Genomic DNA, 19,241 nt, shown 5'->3' on the forward strand with positions numbered 1-19,241 from the left:
CCCTTAGATTCCCTGTGGCGCTTAGGTCAGGACACAGTGAACCAACAATCACCCACACTAGCAGATTACATGACACCCCATATCACCACAGACTACAGAAACGTCATGTGATTTCCAAATGAAATATATTTACTTCCATCTGAAACGAGGACTTTGGGCTGATATTGTCTCTGATTCAAGAGTGACTTGATATTAGGAATGTGACAGTCGTAGCTCCTTTCCTCAGGACATCTGTATGTGGTGGCTTTCACCCCAACCTCAAATATCTGCTCAGTTTATCAAGACACCACATATTTTCAGAAGTGCTCCGCCGTTTTCGGAGACGTCTGTTACCCACCAGCTCGATAGCTAGCCGGGGTTTAAGGCTCACTAGAGCCGGTGAGAACACCAGACTCCCGGCAAATCGTTTTCAAACCCACCGCCGTTTTTCGCTACTCAGGTTAAACATGATATATAAGTCACTTAGATAACTTAAAAATGTTATTGTTTGTCTTTTTTCAGTATTTTATTTGTTCCTGAGTAAATTGGTTTGGCTGAGATTAAAGTTATAGGTTTTACACAGCTGAATAAACGTCAATAAACTGATTAAACAGAAGTCTGCAAATTTCATTAAAATGTAATAAACTATCATCTTGTCTTTATTTTTAGTCAGCACATACCTTAAACACTTAAAGCTGTAAGCTAATGATAGTTATATAAGAGCAGATGCTGCTGGTGCAATAAGCTGTACGTTTTACATGATCTGATTAGTCGACTAATCGCAAAAATAACCTGTGACTAGTCGACTATCAAAATAATCGTTTGTGGCAGCCCTGTTGACAATCCTCTCTATGATGCAGTCATCCCTGTTCCTTGTGAGCCCTGTCCTACAACAATTTTTAAGTTTCCAATCATTTTCATCAATGATCATTTGTCGCTTAAGCACCTTGTGAGGTGTGTCACTGAACTTCATCCCATGATTCCAGTTACTTGTACTGAACTGAATTTATACTGTTTGAGTAGTAATTTCCTCACACTCAAAATGAAATACTGTAACGATTAGAGAAAATGGATTTCCAATTTTCCATCCATCCATCTTCATCCGCTTTATCCGAGGCCGGGTCGCGGGGGCAGCAGCCTAAGCAAAGAGGCCCAGACCTCCCTCTCCCTGGCCACCTCCTCCAGCTTATCCGGGGGAACACCAAGGCGTTCCCAGGCCAGCCGAGAGATATAATCTCTCCAGCGTGTCCTGGGTCTGCCCCGGGGCCTCCTCCCGGTGGGACATGCCTGGAACACCTCACCCAGGAGGCGCCCAGGGGGCATCCTTGTCAGATGCCCGAACCACCTCAGCTGGCTCCTTTCGATGTGGAGCAGCAGCGGCTCTACTCTGAGCCCCTCCCGGATGGCCAAACTTCTCACCCTATCTCTAAGGGAGAGGCCAGCCACCCTTCGGAGGAAGCTCATTTCTGCCGCTTGTATCCGCGATCTCGTTCTTTCGGTCACTACCCACAGCTCGTGGCCATAGGTGAGGGTAGGGACGTAGATCGACCGGTAAATTGAGAGCTTCGCCTTTACACTCAGCTCCCTCTTCACCACGACGGACCGGTGCAGCGTCCGCATTACTGCAGCTGCAGCCCCAATCAGTCTGTCGATCTCCAGCTCCCTTCTCCCATCACTCGCGAACAAGACCCCGAGATACTTGAACTCCTCCACTTGGGGCAGGAACTCATCCCCGACCCGGAGTGGGCACTCCACCCTTTTCCGGCTGAGAACCATGGCCTCAGATTTGGAGGTGCTGATCCTCAGTCCTGCTGCTTCACACTCGGCTGCGAACCGTTCCAGTGCGAGGCCCTCACCTGATGAAGCCAACAGAACCACATCATCCGCAAAAATCAGAGATGAGATTCTGAGGCCACCAAAGCGAAAGCCCTCCGCCACTTGGCTGCGGCTAGAAATCCTGTCCATAAAAATTATGAACAGAACCGGAGACAAAGGGCAGCCCTGGCGGAGCCCATCACCCACCGGGAACGAGTCCGACTTATTGCCGGCAATGCGAACCAAGCTCTTGCAACGGTTGTATAGGGATCGAATGATTTCCAATTTTTAAAAATGAAATTAATTTTAAAAATTTCATTTTTCTAAAATGAAAGTTTAGTTTTTCAAGCTTTTTTTCTTTTATAAATATTTTTAGATGCACTAATATTTGTATTATTTTGAATGATCACGTTGCCATGGAATAGTAGACTTATGGACTACTATTGTACATAGTGGGGTTAAACAGAGGGGTATTGGTGTGAATGAGCTTTCTAGTCCTACAAAGCTTCAGGCCAAACTTTAATGCTTCAGCAAACACTAGCTATTCTAACAATGTGCTCTGCTTTTTTCTTATGTATACACACACGCCATTTGCATTATAGGATATGGATTTGGTTTCCTCTGTCTTCTGGTGAGGAGGACAGACAGACAGACAGCAGTAATAGAGACAAACTGAAAGACAGCTCCGTCTGAGCTAGCGTGGCATTATTACACATAAATGGGAAACTGTAATTTAGGCTGCAGTAGCTGCATGAGTTGTTGATCTCATCTCACTGGTCACGTTTGGGTATGCTTGACCTGGTTCTAAGTGTGTGTGTGTGTGTGTGTGTGTGTGTGTGTGTGTGTGTGTGTGTGTGTGTGTGTGTGTGTCAGTTCATGACATGCCAGGCTGATTAAGGTCTCTCTCACTTCCAATCTCTTAGTCTATCCTTGTCTCTATCCCAGCCAATGCCATATTGGATTTTGCCTGCATGCCAGACCATAGTGAATCCCACCTCCCCCATCCCCACACGCACGCACGCACGCACGCATGCATGCATGCGTGCGTGCGTGCGTGCGTGCATACTCACAGACGCACAGAATGTGTGTTTAACCAGTTGAGAGCAAACTGCTAGATTAGATGGCATTGACACATTCTGGATCAGCTGTCATGTGTACACAGAACCTCTGACAGTGCTGAGGATTGTACTAGTATTTTCACTGCACAGACAGAATGGTACATGCCAGTTATCCCAATTGTTAGGAAGTCCAAGTGAGTCTTAAAGCTTTTAAGAATAATTAGGAATCCCACATATGAGGTCACCTCTTATGTTATTTTTCTTCTCTTGTGTAGTTCTCTTAACCAAATGTGTCATTTCTTGAAACCAACTATACTTTATTGGGAAGGTTTAGTCTGCTCAGCCTTCCCAAAAAGGACAAGAATCCACTGCTGTGATGACAAGGAGAGAAGAGTTGAAACTGAAGACTGATTCCTCCCTTGGTCTCGTACTGAGCTACTATATCATAGTATTTATATGATGAAGTAGCTACGTGGTACACATGCATGTGTCCTGTGCTACATGGCTAAAAAGATAAAATTCTAAACAACAGTTGAAGAGAACTCATTTAATATTTAAGTGACACATAAATATTAGACTTTGTTATTTATTGAGGATAATGGTCTATTAATAAAAGTCAAAGTATGCAGACATTTAGGATTACCAGTTAATTTGAAGGTGAAATCCGATGCGGGTTTTGATTTAAAGTGGTGCTCCCCATTATGTTTTTCTCCACAAATATTTAATACATGGTCATGGTTTCACAGCCAGCAGGATTTTTTTGTCCAGGCCTTAGAATGTTTGCATCATGTCTTTGACATCTAAGCAGTAATGACAAATTTCTGACCAAAACTCGTTGCATTTAATGCAGTTTTTTAGCGCTTAATTTGTCAGTAGCTGAAGAAATGTAATGTCATGTCCACAGCCTGGGCCTCATATTTCACTCTGTCTGTGAGAGATGAGTGTGTGTTCTGCCAGTGTTTCACAGATTATAGTGTTTTGCAGGATTATGTGCTGTCAGCAGCACATGCCATACAGTGCAATCTGTCCAGTTAAGAAGATCCCATAAGTTCGTTTTTTTAAGTGCTCGAGTAAGCCCACCTCAGTCTGTAATCCCAGTCCCAGCCATTGCTCATATAAAGGCTAATCACAGAATTAAGTGCCGTCCTGAATGCGGACACATCTCTCACACACACAGACCAAACCATACTGCACTTTGACTGGTGTTATATGAAATTAACAGTAGATGTATAAGTATAACGATACGAGAAATATTTGTGTCTGCCAGTCTGTCTGTCTCTTTGTTCATTTATGTGTTTAGGAATGCAGTATTTCTATCTAGCTTATAATTAGTTTTGGATCAGGTGACCCTGATTCTGCTCTAGGCTCAGGCTGCCCTTGTTTTACTCTGATTTGTTTATGCCATGATTACATGTTATTAACTTGTCTACACCCGCCTATAGTTTGAGTTTTGTCCTGTTAGCTGTTCTTCATCTCTCCGTTTTGTCTTTTGTTTCTTTTCACCCCTTGAAGTGGTGGTGGCCAATGACAGCCCTGCTTGTTTCTGCTGGATTACTCTTCTTGTTTAAAAGGAAGTTGTTCTTCCCCTTGCTTGTTTGCTCAAAGAAGATTGTAGAATAGCATCCATATCTTCTATTTTAAATTCTGTTGAATAGAAGAAGCTACTAAATTCATAATAAAACTACAGACAAGGAAATCTAGGCCCATGTTGCTGCTATTCGGTCTATGTACTGTCCCCCATTCTTTTCGCTATCCTTTTTATATGGGAGGGCAATAGAGCAGAATGCTTCCATTCTTCCTGACATGGGATGTTGACAACACAGTCTTTCCTTTTTTCTTTTCTCCCCGTCTTTTATTTGGCCAGCAGCTGACAGATATTTCGGGCAGTGGGGCAAATGGTGATGGAGGATTGAAGGATAGAGGGAGGAGGGGGCAAATAGTCTACGAATGAGGGTCATAGAAATCTATTCATGACATTGCAGAGGGTGGGGAGTGAGAGAGAAAAGGGGGAATAACACTGAGACATGAATAGTGTAAATGCGACAGAGAATCATTAACCAGAGAGAGGACAGTTACCCACAGAGAATGAATGAGAGCAATAAAGAGCTCCATGCGCTCGCTGCTGGCTGAGCTCCAACTGGGAGTTCATTATGTATTGAGCCGCACGAGTGCACGTGATCAGTCCAAGTATGGCTCCTCGCCCAGTCGTACTGAAAAAAATGGATACATACTGGTTTATAAACTGGTTTGATACTGTAAAGATCATATCCTCTGAGGATCATCATAATATCATCATCATATTATCATATTAAACTACTTTCACTGTGTCATACCCAAAAACAGTCAGCGGAGGGGTGGATCACAGACATCATCACAAATATATTTAAAAAGAAGTGAATAGTTTCCCACAACCAGTGATCACTATATTTGTATTGAACAGTGGTCAAACAGGAAGAATTAGAGAGCTGGTTTACTGAGTAGAATAAATTAAAGTGACAAAGTAAAGTAGGAGTCATGCAGGCGATCTACTAAAGTGTGCCAGTTTCTGAACAGCAGCACAATTTAGCAGGTTGCTGACAGCGCAAGTAGTCGAGCTGCAACATGCACGCAGCTTGGTAGTTGTAATCTGACCAAAATATTATAAAATTTCTATGTGAACATGACAATCAACATGCATTAGATGTATGTTCACCCTGTGAGGCTCACTGATGTGTTTAACAGTTTAAGTCAACAGTAGAACTCTGCAGCTTAAATTTGGTTTGATGATGTGATATTTGATCATTTGTTGATATGTTGAAGCTGGACAGTACAGACACTGATTAATGAAGTAACACCTTTTCTCATTATTTATGGTCATTTCTTTTTGTTTAAATAGAAGACTGTTTAACTTAAATGTCAAACTCATTGGGGTTTTATACAAATGACATATATGTGTCAAAGGCTGAACAAAGCCTGTAGGAGGTTAATTAATGATGTCAGGTCACAGACATGTAGGCAAATTATTGAGCTTCTATTTTCCACCAATAAATGGAGCCATTAGGATGTGGGGAACTCCGGGTTTCTGGACATGAATATTTTATGAAGGGTCACTTTGCTCCATTCATTTGCACTCGGTCTGACTGTATTGTTCCCCTTCTATCTGTCACACACAGTGGGGTTAGATTAACTGATGATTATAAAGTGTCCACAGATGTGAATGTTAGTGTGAATAATTCTGTCTTTCTGTGTTAGCGATTTTGTTTTCTTTTTCCTTTCAACAAATCATCTGAAGTTGATGGTAACGGATGGCCGACCAAAGTTAAATTGATTCAGTCCCACAGGACTGTGCTGGCATTAATTACATTAGCAACTCATTAATCAAATTCAAACTGCCCTCCAGCCTCTGGGTCAACCTGACATCTCACAGGGTCTACTGTAAGGCTGTCAGGCCAACAAGCAGGCAGCTAGCCAATCTGTGTTTGTTTGATATAATGTGTGTGTGTTCCTGTCTAGCTATCTTTGTGAGGACCGAAATCTGCATTCTGCTATACTTGTGAGAACCAACAGTCATTTGTGAGGACACACTCACCGGTCCTCACAAATTTGAAGGCCTTTTTGAGGCTCAAAATGTGGTTTTAGTGTCAGTGTGTGGCTGGGGATTTTGGAAGTGTGGATCGCTTGTTTAGTGAGACTTCTGTCTCTTAAGTTGATTAGGTTACTTCTGTTTAAGAAGCCAGGCAGCCTGTTATGAAAGTCTTATCAGTATTTGCTGGATTAAGTGTCACAGTTTAACTCAGATCTTGATTCCTCTGCATGTTGAAGTTACACTGTAACTCCCACATGTGTAAATCCGCACATCACCACTGTTTGTTTTTTGGGGGCGTTGGAGATGGGGTCTGTATTAGTGATGGGATTTCCGGCTCTTTTTAGAGAGCCGGCTCTTTCGGCTCCCAACAGGCTCTTCAGGTTGTTTTGTTGCTTTAATTAATTTATTATCAAAAACAATATAAAATTATGCACAAAAGGAATTACTAATGTAAAAAAAAACCTGTGGTTTTAATTTTATATGTTTATATATAAATATATGCGGTGGCTCCTAGAGACAAAACACGTACAAACTCCAAAACACATTTCTAGCATGAACTGAACTTCAAAGCAGAGCTACTAGATCACTTAAATTACACAATTGAAAGCATGTGTATTGTTTGTGTATTTATACACAAGCACTCATATATATTCAAATAATTTAAAAAACTGTTTATTTACCTGTTACTACCACACACCAAATCCAGTTGTTGGTACTTCCTGGCTTGTGTAGCCTCTAGGTAACAAAAGCTCAACACTGCCCCCTAGCATCCTGGAGCACTTCTGTTGTGTTTTTACGTGTTTTGGAGTTTGTATGTGTTTTGTCTCTAGGGGCCACCGTAAATATACTTTTATTTATTCACTCCACATAAAATGTTATAAATAAATCATATTATACAAACCCAACTATTTACATTTCAACTTTTAAACAAATTTAAAATGAAACAACACAAAACACTGCAAACCACAACACAATTAAATATAAATAAAAATATGAAAACAAAAAGAAGATGCACATCCTCTGTCATATGGACCTGCATGAATAAACTTTCTGAATCCTTTATCATCCGCAACTGAAAATAGTTGTGGATGATTACTATACCTTTCTAATGTGACCTTGTTGTCCCTGGCTCTCTTTCTCTCTCTTTCCCTCCCGCTCTGTGCAGAGTGAAGCGGGGAAAACAGTGCGAGATAGGGTGAGAGAAAGGGGGGGAAAAACAAACCCACGGCTCCCAATAAGGAGTCGGCTCGCGTCGTTCACTTCAAAGAGTCGGCTCTAAGAGCCGTTTTGTTTGCAACTGACACATCAGTAGTCTGTATGAAGTAGGTATTTAATAACATGAACATGTAACGCTACATGTATGAAGACTAATTTACAGCTACTCTAAATATCTGTTAGATTGAACACTATCTTTGAAGCTGGATTTAATAAATCAGTTTTTGGGACAAGTTTAGCACCATCTTGTGGCAGTACAGAATGTGACACCAGTGGGTTTGGTTGGTTGCTGCTTATTGACTTACATTATTTTATGTTAGCTAAGTGACAGAAATGATAACTTAGTGGAAAACAAGTTGGTCACTTCTCCACTGTCTTTGGCTGCAGCAATGAGTTTTTTTGTTAAAACCAAGAATATACTGTTCAAGTTCACTCTCTGTCTCAAGTAGTAAGTTGTTTTTCGTTGCTGGCTAGCTGCACTGAAATGTAGAAATCCAGCTGTCACCCCTAATGTGAGTGTTTGTAGAGGACTTTATGAATGAGGACAGTTTGAGGAGTGCTTGAGGTGCACCGGTGGTTCACTGGACCGACAAGATCAGGTCAGACATTTGTTTCCTCCTCAGGTCAGGTGGACAGACGGAGTGGTGTAATCAGCTGGTGTCAACAAGATGTGATGAGCACTATTTTATGCAGTAAAATCTAAACAGTTTACAACATAAAAGGAGCCAGATATTAATAATAAGTAATGACTAAATGCAGGGGGGTCTTTGCTTGTGTAAGGCTTGTGCCTTTCCTGTGGCGCTCCTACAATACAAATGTAATGAGGTCAACTGCAAAAATAACTGATTTACTAAAGCTATACACGAGAGGCACAGTGTCAGTTTTGCGACTCACATGTTTTGCATGGATGTGTATTTTTTTATTTATTTTTTTATTTATTTTTATGTGGACATCCCGTTTTGGGTTGTCTAGACCAGCAGTCCCCAAACTTTTTTGCGCCACGGACCAGTTTATGCCCGACAATATTTTCATGGACCGGCCTTTAAGGTGTCGTGGATAAATACAACAAAATAAAACCAGTACCGGTACCAAAAAAAAGATTTATTCATAACACACGTGAAAAGACCCAGGAAAACCGAGGTAACGATAAAAACGATAACAAAATAACGCTGAAAACCGATAAAAACCCTGAAAACTATACATTTCACACCTGAACCTAAACTCTCGCGGCCCGGTACCAAACGACTCTCGGGACGGTACCGGTCCGAGGCCCGGGGGTTGGGGACCGCTGGTCTAGACCACAATACTAAACTTTGCTGATATCCTCTCCTCAGAAACTACATCAAGTAAAAAGACCACCACCCTTCTAATTACTGCACCTCCTGAGCTAAAGTGGCCCTTATTGAAAATCGTATTGTTTTCTTCTTCAGCCTCTTGTTATTTATTTTATCTTCCATTTTGTCCTCATACACAAACACCTGTAAAACCTCCTCTTACACTGTATTAATTTTCTTAGGACATCACTGGCTCCCTCGCTCTCCCCTGCATGTGTTCACTTTCGAGCCACTTGCTTTCGCTGCAGGTGATTATTGAAGTGAACTAACTGCATCTTTGTACATAAAGTGGAAAACTGTTAGATCACTCAAAGAACTTTCCATTCTCATGGGCCCATTATGGGATAATACTGATACTAAATCCTGAGTTGCCCCGTGTGTGTGTGTGTGTGTGTGTGTGTGTGTGTGTGTGTGTGTGTGTGTGTGTGTGTGTGTGTGTGTGTGTGTGTGTGTGTGTGTGTCAGATAAAAGTGCTATGGTATGGATAAATACACTGTATGCATGTTGGAGTCTAATTGGGTGAATGATACTTTTAGTAGAAAGTGTTACTCTTCTTCATTGTCCTCCAGGGTCAAATGACCTGGATACACCTGCAATGTATTAAGTCTGGCGTATCAGACTTCTCACAGCAGAGCAGTGTGTGTGGCACCACACTGCATTCATATCTGTCTGATCCTCTGAGAAATGAGGTTTCTCTCAAACTTTTGAATGCACCTGCAGTTGTTAACCAGGTGTGTGGCCAACAGATTAACACTGAACATTCCCTCTGCTTTGGCCTAGTTATTAATCGTTAATTTTTCATTTCCGGTGCTCTATTTTTTTCTGGCACTTTCTCCAGTCACACACTGCTTTCTGCACAAAGTTATTTATGAAGACACTGATGTTTAAGCTGCATCACTGCCTTCATAAAACAGTGGGCTATTGGCCTTTGTCACTTAAGTGAAATCTGTGGGGTTTTGTGATTCAAACTGGGGGAGAAATAATTAAAATATCTAATTAAATAATTAAAAATCTTATATATGTCCTTGTGGTTGTGGAGCTGAAACGGATATTAGAGTTTCTCCACTGCGTGCCCATTATGTAGGCTCTGCGTTATCCATGTTTGATTCATAAACCAAAAAATGCGATACTCATTCAATACTAAGAATGACTTTTGGATTACACATTAATTTGCAACAGTATAAATATGACGCACAACTTTAACAAGATTATAGTATTAAACAGTTGATCACAATTATTAATCATGATTAATATCAGCCAACACACAGTTAACATTAGTCCTTTACGTATTAGAAATTACCCAATAGTGACGTGACACAAGGGTAGGAGCTAGCAGCTATGGCTAATAAAATAATAATGGTGCTAGGAAGCAAACTTTATCAGGACTGGCCATTTGTAACTGTAGTAAACAGTTAATGAAACAGGAAAACATCATTATTTGTGTCTACAAAGTCTTATGTTTCTTCTAAATTTCCAGATTTAAGCTGAGAAAAGTCTACCAGCAGCTAGATAGAATAAAACTGAATAGGGCTTTATTGTCATTTTAAATGAACAGTGACATTGTGGGTGCTCCACACCAACTGTGGGAATAAAATATAAATCGTATTGACAGTAGGAATAAATAACAAACAGCAGAAATATGTATACAAACAAGGAGTCTGGAGGTGTGGGATCTGATTGACCTGAGGCGCTGATCAGAGGGCAGCAGGTCAAACAACACCACTGCCTCAAACACTGTGATGGCCCCTTGAAATATATAGCAATGAAATATGCAGCCAGATCAGCAGAAGCACAGCACTACCTCAGACAACCTAAAAATGTTGTTTTGGTTCTTTTGTTCCTTTGTATTACATCAAAGAATCTTTAAACATCTGACACATATGTATTTTCCCCACACTAGATGAAACAACAACAACAATAGTGTCACTGACGTTATTTTTTGTATAGATTTGTCACATTTTTAATACCCATGGTGTGCCCCTTTGCTAAATTATTTTTTTGTCTCAGTTTTTAGTATCACATCTTGAAATGGTCTGTAGCACAAACATTCATTCATTATGCAACCATTTTTCCATGTAATCATTATGAAAAAGGCCGTTAACTACATAAAAGAGAAATGAAAAATATACAGAGAATCACCTTACAAACCCCAGAGACACACCTACTGAGTGCCAGACACCTGCCTGATCACCTACCTCAGAATTCTGTACAAAAGTGAGTTTGCAACTTCTTAGTTCACCTTCTGTTATGCAAAGGAGCTGCTGTCAGTGAAATCCTGCAGTTGAAGTTAAAGGGAACTTCTCTGCATGGGATTGCTGTAGCTCAGGTGTAGTAGGTCATAAACTAATTGGAAAGTTGGTGGTTTGATACCTGGCTGTTCCAGTCATGGTAACACCAAATTGCCCTCCGATGCATCTGTCAGAGTATCAGCGTGTGCAAATGTTAAAACGAAAGCACTTACTTACTAACCCTAACCGTACCCAGCAAGTGCCTTTTCTAACCATTCGCTGTGTGAATGAGGACAAGTTGCATAAGTGCTTTGAGTGCCCAGGTAGAGTAGAAAAGTGCTACTTATGAACCAGTCCGTTTACCATCTGCAGATACTGTTTACTGGCTTTGAAAGTGATGGTGCAGCTGCTTTGATGGGCTGAAACTTGAAACTCCGTCTGCTGTTGATTTCAGTAAATGGATGAGCCACCACCTCCCCTGTCTGTATATTTGCAGATGGGCAGACAATGCTGATGGTGCTCCACTGGAAAGCACAAGTCTGGCTTCAAAGCATGCTGTTTTCTTAGGAAGTGTAAGATTTATTCATTCTTTCTTTAAGCTGATGCCATTTTTCTGTTGCACTCAGCATGATGCCATGATGGAGAGAAAAGGGTAAAAAACAAAACTAGCTTATGTACTGTTCTTGAGACAAAAACACATTTGGTATGACCACACCTCTAGATGTTTTCCCACCATTGCCAAGCATGGACGGTGTATTTGTGCTCGTCTGTCTGTCTGTATGCATGTCTCAGTGTGAAAATAATACACAGTAGCTGATGGACCTAGCTACCTGGCTGATTTATTTAAAAAAAAAAAAAAAAAGCCAATGCACAAGTGCCTAAATACCCATATGTCCATCTTTTATACTGTTTATTGTAAAAATGACAGAGAGACCACTGCCAGCACTCTTGGCACACACTTAGAGAGGACGAGAGGTCAGGGCTGGCAACAATGTATCACAACCTTAGAAACAGTGTTAATGGGGTGAGATTTGTAGCATTCATAAATAAAAAACATGTTTTTCAGTGTCATGAGCAGACCTTTTAAACTTGAAGCTTTATGATATCCAGTGTTTTTTTTTAAAATGGTCCAGGAAAAGTAGACTGGTCTTGGAGACTGGAATCTGTTGGTCAGGTTGAAGTTTGGGAATTTACAAATGAAAAACCAGAATTGCTCTTCTGGAAATGTTTGACTTAACCCTTCACTCAGGTCCTGGATCTCAATGTGTGAAGTGCGTAGTTATACTGTAGCTGGGCTTCAGTAGTGCCTCACACCTTGGTCAGTGTTCAGAATGGGTTTCCTGTCAGGAACTGTGACATTTGGCTTTGATTAGGACTCAACAGTTCTAACCCAGACTTTTCTTCCCAACCTGCAAACCAAAAACGCAGTCACACAAACCTCTTCCTTCTCCTCTCTGCCTTCCTCTGAGATAAAGCCTAATTCACCAGCACCCTAAGGGGACCCGTTGTCTATTCCTGACTGCCCTCACTTTATATTTTGAACCGAGTTTATTGAGTTTACATCCGGTCAGAAGAAATTTAAGTTAGATGTAGAGGTTCAGTAAGTTTGACTGTTTGTATTTTGATTACAACCCTTTTTATTTGTGTGCGACTGAATAAAATAACAAGTTATCACCAACAGTGTAAATGGCCCCATTCAAGCTCATAATTAGTTTGCTATATTTGGATTTGATGTGCTATTTCTGCCTCCACCTCCAACAAGTCAGAACACAGACAGGTTAGAGAGGGGGTTATTTCTGCTGGGTCTTGTGGGATTCACCATACAAAGTAATCACGTAGGAAAAGCTTCATATTCATTTCGGTCAAATTATGGATGAAACAAGCATACAGTCTGTAGTTTGGGTTGCTGCAGTTCCCTCCTACAGCCAACCCCAGAATTACACATTGAAATGTTTGAGGGTCTGCAGGCCTGAATGGTGTAAGATACTTTGACACTGACACATTACAGAGGGCCAGTCAACAGATTTGCAACTGATCTGTCCCACGTCATGTGTCTTCTGTTGCAGTGCGGCTGGAGGAGAAATTTTCAATCAGTGTGTGTCAGACCAAGAGGATGAGGCCTTCAGTGAGGAAGATGTGAAGAGGCTCATGAGACAGATCCTGGAGGGAGTGGCCTTCCTCCACCAGAACAATGTAGTTCATCTTGACCTAAAGGTTTGTGACTCTCCACCGTCTCCTTTACTTTGTGTCACTTGTGTAGTTGATCCATTTTCAATCTTGTAAACGAATCCCTGATACATTCTTTGTGTAAACATCACCATGACACAAAAAGTCTATATGAGTCTAACAACAACTGAACAACTTCTATCTCACGTGGAGGCAGAGGGAAACATCTGTATTTTGAATGACATCTGCCCCAGTGAAATCAGTTTAAAGCACAAATTGAGTATTTCCTGTGTGAAAGTGATGGGCAACATTTGCACAGGCTAAGGTTTGCCTGGGTTATCCCACAACACAGTTCAAACACATAATTATTAGGTAATATAACTGTGCATGTGATAGGAAGTGCTTGAAGTGCTACTCAGTTCTCACTCTGTAGTAAAATGCTTTGAAGGTCAGCCAGTGGACTCCATGAAACACACACAAGTTAACACAGTTTAAAAAGCTGTCTAACGATAACACGTGTGCTGTCCTGTCAGCCTCAGAACATCCTGCTGACGAGCACTTCTCCTCTGGGTGACATTAAGATTGTGGACTTTGGTCTGTCCAGGATGGTCAGCAGCCACCAAGAACTAAGAGAGATTATGGGAACCCCAGAGTATGTTGGTGAGTTGTTGCTCAGCCTTGCTGCTACCACCTTACAAGAATCGAACACTGGGGTGATTCTAAACAACAACTGTCTGTTCGTCTTCACAGCTCCTGAGATTCTGAATTATGAGCCAATAAGCACAGCAACAGACATGTGGTAAGGAAAGTCCTATAGTGGTATACTGAGATAAATTTCATGTGGAACAAAAGGTTTTGAAAACTTGTATTTGATGAATTTTGCTAATTACCTATCGCAGCAGTCACACACAAACAGACATCTCAATACAATTTCCTCAGCTTTCTTTCCAGTATGAGCTTCATTTGAGTAGAACTTTTAACTTTGTTGCCCCCTACTGGCAGTATGGGTGATTTTCAGGCAATCTTATGTATGCAAACACACGTTGCAACTTCTTATCTTGTGCGCATTTTTTATTTTGACAGCGAATGCGCACCTGCGGACCACTTATGTGCAGCCCTGGTTATTTAGCTCGTCATATTGCAGCCACAGAAATTCTTTTGTCCATGAAACCATAAAGCTGCACTTTCTTTTTGCCTTATAGTCTGATTTGTCATAACTTCTCAGTTTTGTGGTAAGTTTTTCTTTGGCTGTCACTTCTTCACCCTGACCTGTCTTATTTGGCTCAGCAGAACTAAAATATAAATCCTGCTGCTTTTACACACGGACTCACATAAGCTCAGCGATTCTCTGCGTGATCAACCTCTCACATGTTTAAGCTGCGGGAGATTTCACTTGTCATGTTTGCATAGTAAGCTAACGATTAATAAGACGATGTCAGAGGAATTGGTGCACAAATTATCATCACTCACAGATCAGTGCTGACGCTCTCTATACACAGTTCGCACGATTGCAAAGTGAAAGCAAAAAACAAGCGCAAATTCAAATGCGATTTCAATATGTCACATATTGACAGTGGCTCATCGATGCCAATGACATAATTACCCAGCTACATTTCTGAAAGAATGCAAAAGCATTGACATATATTTTTCCTTCCTACAATAGCCCGACGGGCAGGGCAGAGATAGATTTTGGTAGCCCGACTGGAAAAATCGCTAGCCCCAGGACGTCGGGCTAGCGATATTGCGAGCCCTGTATCTGATTGAGGAATCACTCATCTTTGGAAAAGAGAGTTTATTACAGAGAAATGTCTCTTTCCAAAATAAAAGCTATACTATCCGCTTCTTCTGGGCTATATTCTCAGCAGCACATTAAACATATCAGGTCCCCATAAGGAGAATCATGTGCTAACGGCTGTCTAAATGACTCGGGTCAATTTTGTAGCATGCATGCTTGTTGTTTTTGTCTGCTTCCACTTGTCTTTGCACTAGGATGATGTCGGAGTAAATGTGCAGTCATATTCGTTGTGTTCCCACTAGTGCTGTCAGCGTAAATCTCGTTGAAATGACGTTAACGCCACAACACGGCAAATCTCTGTTAACGAGCTACCGCGGATCGCCCTGAGCGTGGGGCTGGACGGCCAACACGTTAACGAGCTAACTGCGCTAACACACTAGCTCCCACCCATGTAATTGAGCATTGCGTGGCACATCCAACATGCTGTTTTACTTTAGTCCATGACTCGCTTACCTTCAGGGTCATACGTCACATGAAAACCAAAATAATTACAAACGCCAGATCTGAATGAGGGTGGGGGAGGTCCATGTTGCAAGGAGAGCTTAACTTCTGTCTCGCTAGCTTGCCCTGCGCTCAGTGAATCTGCACTCGACTGCTCCGCCTAGGCTGCACTGTCGAGCGCAGATCCACTGAGCGCTCAACACAGACAGCATCGTCAGAAGGAAAGTTGATAAAATAAATTACAAATGTTGTATTGTTCGATACATATGCGTACCGAACCGAAAGCACTGTATCAAGCGGTTCAATATCGATACGAATATCGTTGCACCCCTAATAAATATGTTCATCACAAAAAACATCAGAATCTTTTACAAAGTCTCAAAAGGCTTGAATCATACAAACACTGAGACACACACATCAGTGTTTGTGAATGCCATCCATCAGTTTTTGCTGCTTATCTGCATGTACGTCGTATCGTTGGACTGTTAACTACGAGAGTACCAACAAAACTGAAGCCGAGATCCCAGATATGAACTTTGATTGTTCACCTTTCTAGCTTTGTTGTCATAGAAACAGTATTCCTTGTTTTAAGTGTTGCGTTTGATCGCACTCGAAGCCTGAATATTTTGCTTTGTGTGTTTAGGAGTGTTGGTGTGCTGGCATATGTGATGCTCACAGGAATCTCTCCATTCCTGGGCGAAGACAAGCAGGAGACGTTTCTCAACATTTCCCAGCTCAGTGTGAGCTACAGTGATGAGGAGCTTCAGCAGCTGGACCCAGCTGCTCTGTCCTTCATCCAAATGCTGCTCCGCAAACACCCACAGTCAGTCACAGAAACAACACAGTTCACTCTAATGTGGCCTCAGAATGTGGTATCATTTTTGCCTTTGTGTATTTCTCTTATCTTTGGAGCTTAATCAGCATTTTTTATAACATTTGACCTGCTATGACCAGTTTAAGATAAATGGCTGACTGCCGCTGAAACAGAGTATGACATGTCTTGATGCACGCTCAATCATCCAGGTAAGTAAATCTCCAAAAGTTGATTCTGTTCATCTGGACGTAGCGTTTGTTGGAGAAATGTTTCGTCACTCATCCAGGTGACGTCTTCAGTCTCAGCTGACTGCAGGTTTCAATCTTATAAACAGTACATTTGCATAATGACTGAAACCAGCCCACTGAAGGAACAATGGGCTGGGAGGTCAGTTCCTTAATCATAATTATGCAAATTCTCATGACCATTGATCAAAACCCACTGATCAATGGCCATGAGTACCATTCACAGAGTTGGGGAATGGCTGCAATCACAGCACTGTAAGATGGTGACAGATGCACCCTTAGGCCCCCTCCTCCATTCAGAGATGGTCTTTCCCTTTTCACGTAAATGGCCTCCTTGACTCCGCGCTCAAACCAGCGTTCCTCCCTTTTCAGGATGTTACATCCTCATCCTTGAAAGAGTGTCCACTGGCCTGTAGGTGTAAACAGACTGCAGAGTCCTGGCCTGACCAGGTGGCTCTTCTGCGTTGTGCCATCTGCTTCACCAGAGGTTGTTTGGTTTACCTGATGTATAAATCCTGGCACTTAACAGCGTAAACAACAATACTCTGTTTGTGTCGGGGGACCCGATCTTTAGGGGTGGACCTTTTTCTTTTTTTTTTCCCAGTCATTATGCAAATGTCCTGTTTATAAGATTTGGGGAAACCTGCAGTCAGCTGAGACTGAAGAAGTCACCTGGATGAGTGACGAAACATTTCTCCAACAAACGCTACGTCCAGATGAACAGAATCAACTTTTGGAGAGTATGACATGGATAACTGTTTCACGTGTGGGTCTGTGTTTGTATCCAGGGAGCGGGCCACAGCCGAGCACTGTCTCACACATCCGTGGCTTCAGCCCACTGAGCCTCAGGACAACCAGACAGTGGAGGAGATCCTCTCTGTGGAGGAAGAGCCCAGCTCCACCAGCAGCTCCACCAGCAGTCCCGAACCTCCCACAAGTACAAGCTCAGCTGAGGAAGAGGATGCAGGGGAAGTTCATGGCCCGCTGACAGAGGAGCTGATAGTCATGGCAGCCTACACCCTGGGTCAGTGCCGTCAGTCCTCCGCCTCCAGCGTGGAGGAGGCGGCCCTGACTGCTGAGCAGAAAGCCATTTCCAAACGCTTCAAGTTCGAGGAGCCCTTCAGTGCTCTGCAGGAAGTCCCTGGAGAGTTCATCTACTGACCCATTACACGCACCAGCAATCTCACCGAGGACAACTTAGTGCTGTCACATTACCACACAAACCCTCTTAAATATATACTGTAAGTATATAATCAGATACTGTTGCACAGTCAGTCTCTTATTTCAACTGTTGGAACTTTTTAAGAACCTGCAAAGCCAACTTCACTTTACCCTCCTCCTCCTCAACACCTCCTAAAGTAACTACTGTAGCTTGATGTTGCATTTTATTTGGTTTGCTGTTGTAATGACTGACAGAGTGTAGCGGCAGCATGACACACTGTTTGCTCCCATTTGATACCAAAAGAGAGACCTCCGCCTCAGTGTGTTTGAGCAGAATTCACATTCTGGGAATAGGAGCTGTAAAAGCTGTCAAAGACCAGCACAGATACGTACACGCAGACCTGTACACAAACGTTTCCAACACTGATTCAAACTGAAAGTTCATTTTTGGCTTAAGATGACAGAACGCCTGTTTTGTAGTTCTGGATCACAAACAGTGGGCATAAACACGAGAGACTGTCATATGAGAAAAAGCTACAGAACAGCTTTTTTATTGTTATTTAGTTAAATGCAATTTAAAGAACTGCTTGCATAATAAAGGAAAGATATAAAATGCTGGTGCTATGCTTCTAAATTATTTCTAAATGCAGCCATTATTGTTCCTGCTCTCTTATTAATATGACTAATAAAAGTCCTTGTACGCTTGCAGCTGGCTCTCTAGAAGTAATGCAGTGTAGTTTATATATCTGGATTCAAACAGAGTTTCCGTGTGAGCCATCAGACAAGAAGCATCTGAAGACACGTGCTGTGGTCCTTCCTCTTAGGCCCCCTGTGAGCCAATGGGGTTTGAGTATGAGTGCCACTGTATGACTCTGCAAGCTTTATTTATTTCACCTTAGCTCTCAGATAAAGATTACTCAAACATATGATCTCTGGTTTCTATTTCCGCTCATTTTATTAATATTTAAGATTTTTAATTTGATGCCAGCAAAATATTTCAGAAAAGTTGGAGCATGCAGAGTGACTGACAGGAAATGTGTTGCACCCTCAGAGCAGCCTGGACTCATGACCTCAGCAGGAGGGTGGTGGCTAAATAAAGCACACACATAAGCGATGTGCAGTTGCCAGCGATCAAATCTCTGTTGGCATGTTTGCATTTCACTGAGCCTCCTGTGTGTATTTGTATTTAGTGCCATGCGCAGAGAACGATGGCCTCACTTCTTGCTGTTTTTCATGGTTATTATCAGCAGTAGTAGTATTTCTGTATAATGTTACAAATATTACTGAGATTTTTTCAAAAATTTGTGTTAGTGTAAAACAATATGATTTAAAGACCCACGTCACATAGAAAACCTTCCTTTTAGAAAACAGACTGGTCTCCTCAGGGTTCAGTCCTTCCTGATGTGGACACGGATCATTTCCAGC

The 19,241-nt window shown here is 41.9% G+C and overlaps 1 protein-coding gene across 1 annotated transcript in view; it reads left to right on the forward strand.

The window, feature by feature from the left end:
- stk17a (serine/threonine kinase 17a) overlaps window positions 1-18,433 on the forward strand; it is a 38,993-nt gene extending 20,560 nt beyond the window's left edge. The window contains exons 3-7 of the mRNA XM_085467481.1: window positions 13,261-13,408; window positions 13,894-14,020; window positions 14,111-14,159; window positions 16,240-16,419; window positions 17,444-18,433. Coding sequence (XP_085323607.1) covers window positions 13,261-13,408; window positions 13,894-14,020; window positions 14,111-14,159; window positions 16,240-16,419; window positions 17,444-17,816 — 877 coding nt within the window. The 3' untranslated portion in view covers window positions 17,817-18,433. The remainder of the gene's footprint in view (window positions 1-13,260; window positions 13,409-13,893; window positions 14,021-14,110; window positions 14,160-16,239; window positions 16,420-17,443) is intronic.
- The last annotated feature ends 808 nt before the right edge of the window (window positions 18,434-19,241 follow it).

The sequence above is a fragment of the Copadichromis virginalis genome, linkage group LG9 (genome assembly GCF_057382275.1).
Source record: "Copadichromis virginalis isolate Kocher_CV1m ecotype Utaka linkage group LG9, C_Virginalis_male_GT1.1, whole genome shotgun sequence".
In the NCBI taxonomy this organism is placed as follows: Eukaryota; Metazoa; Chordata; class Actinopteri; order Cichliformes; family Cichlidae; genus Copadichromis; species Copadichromis virginalis.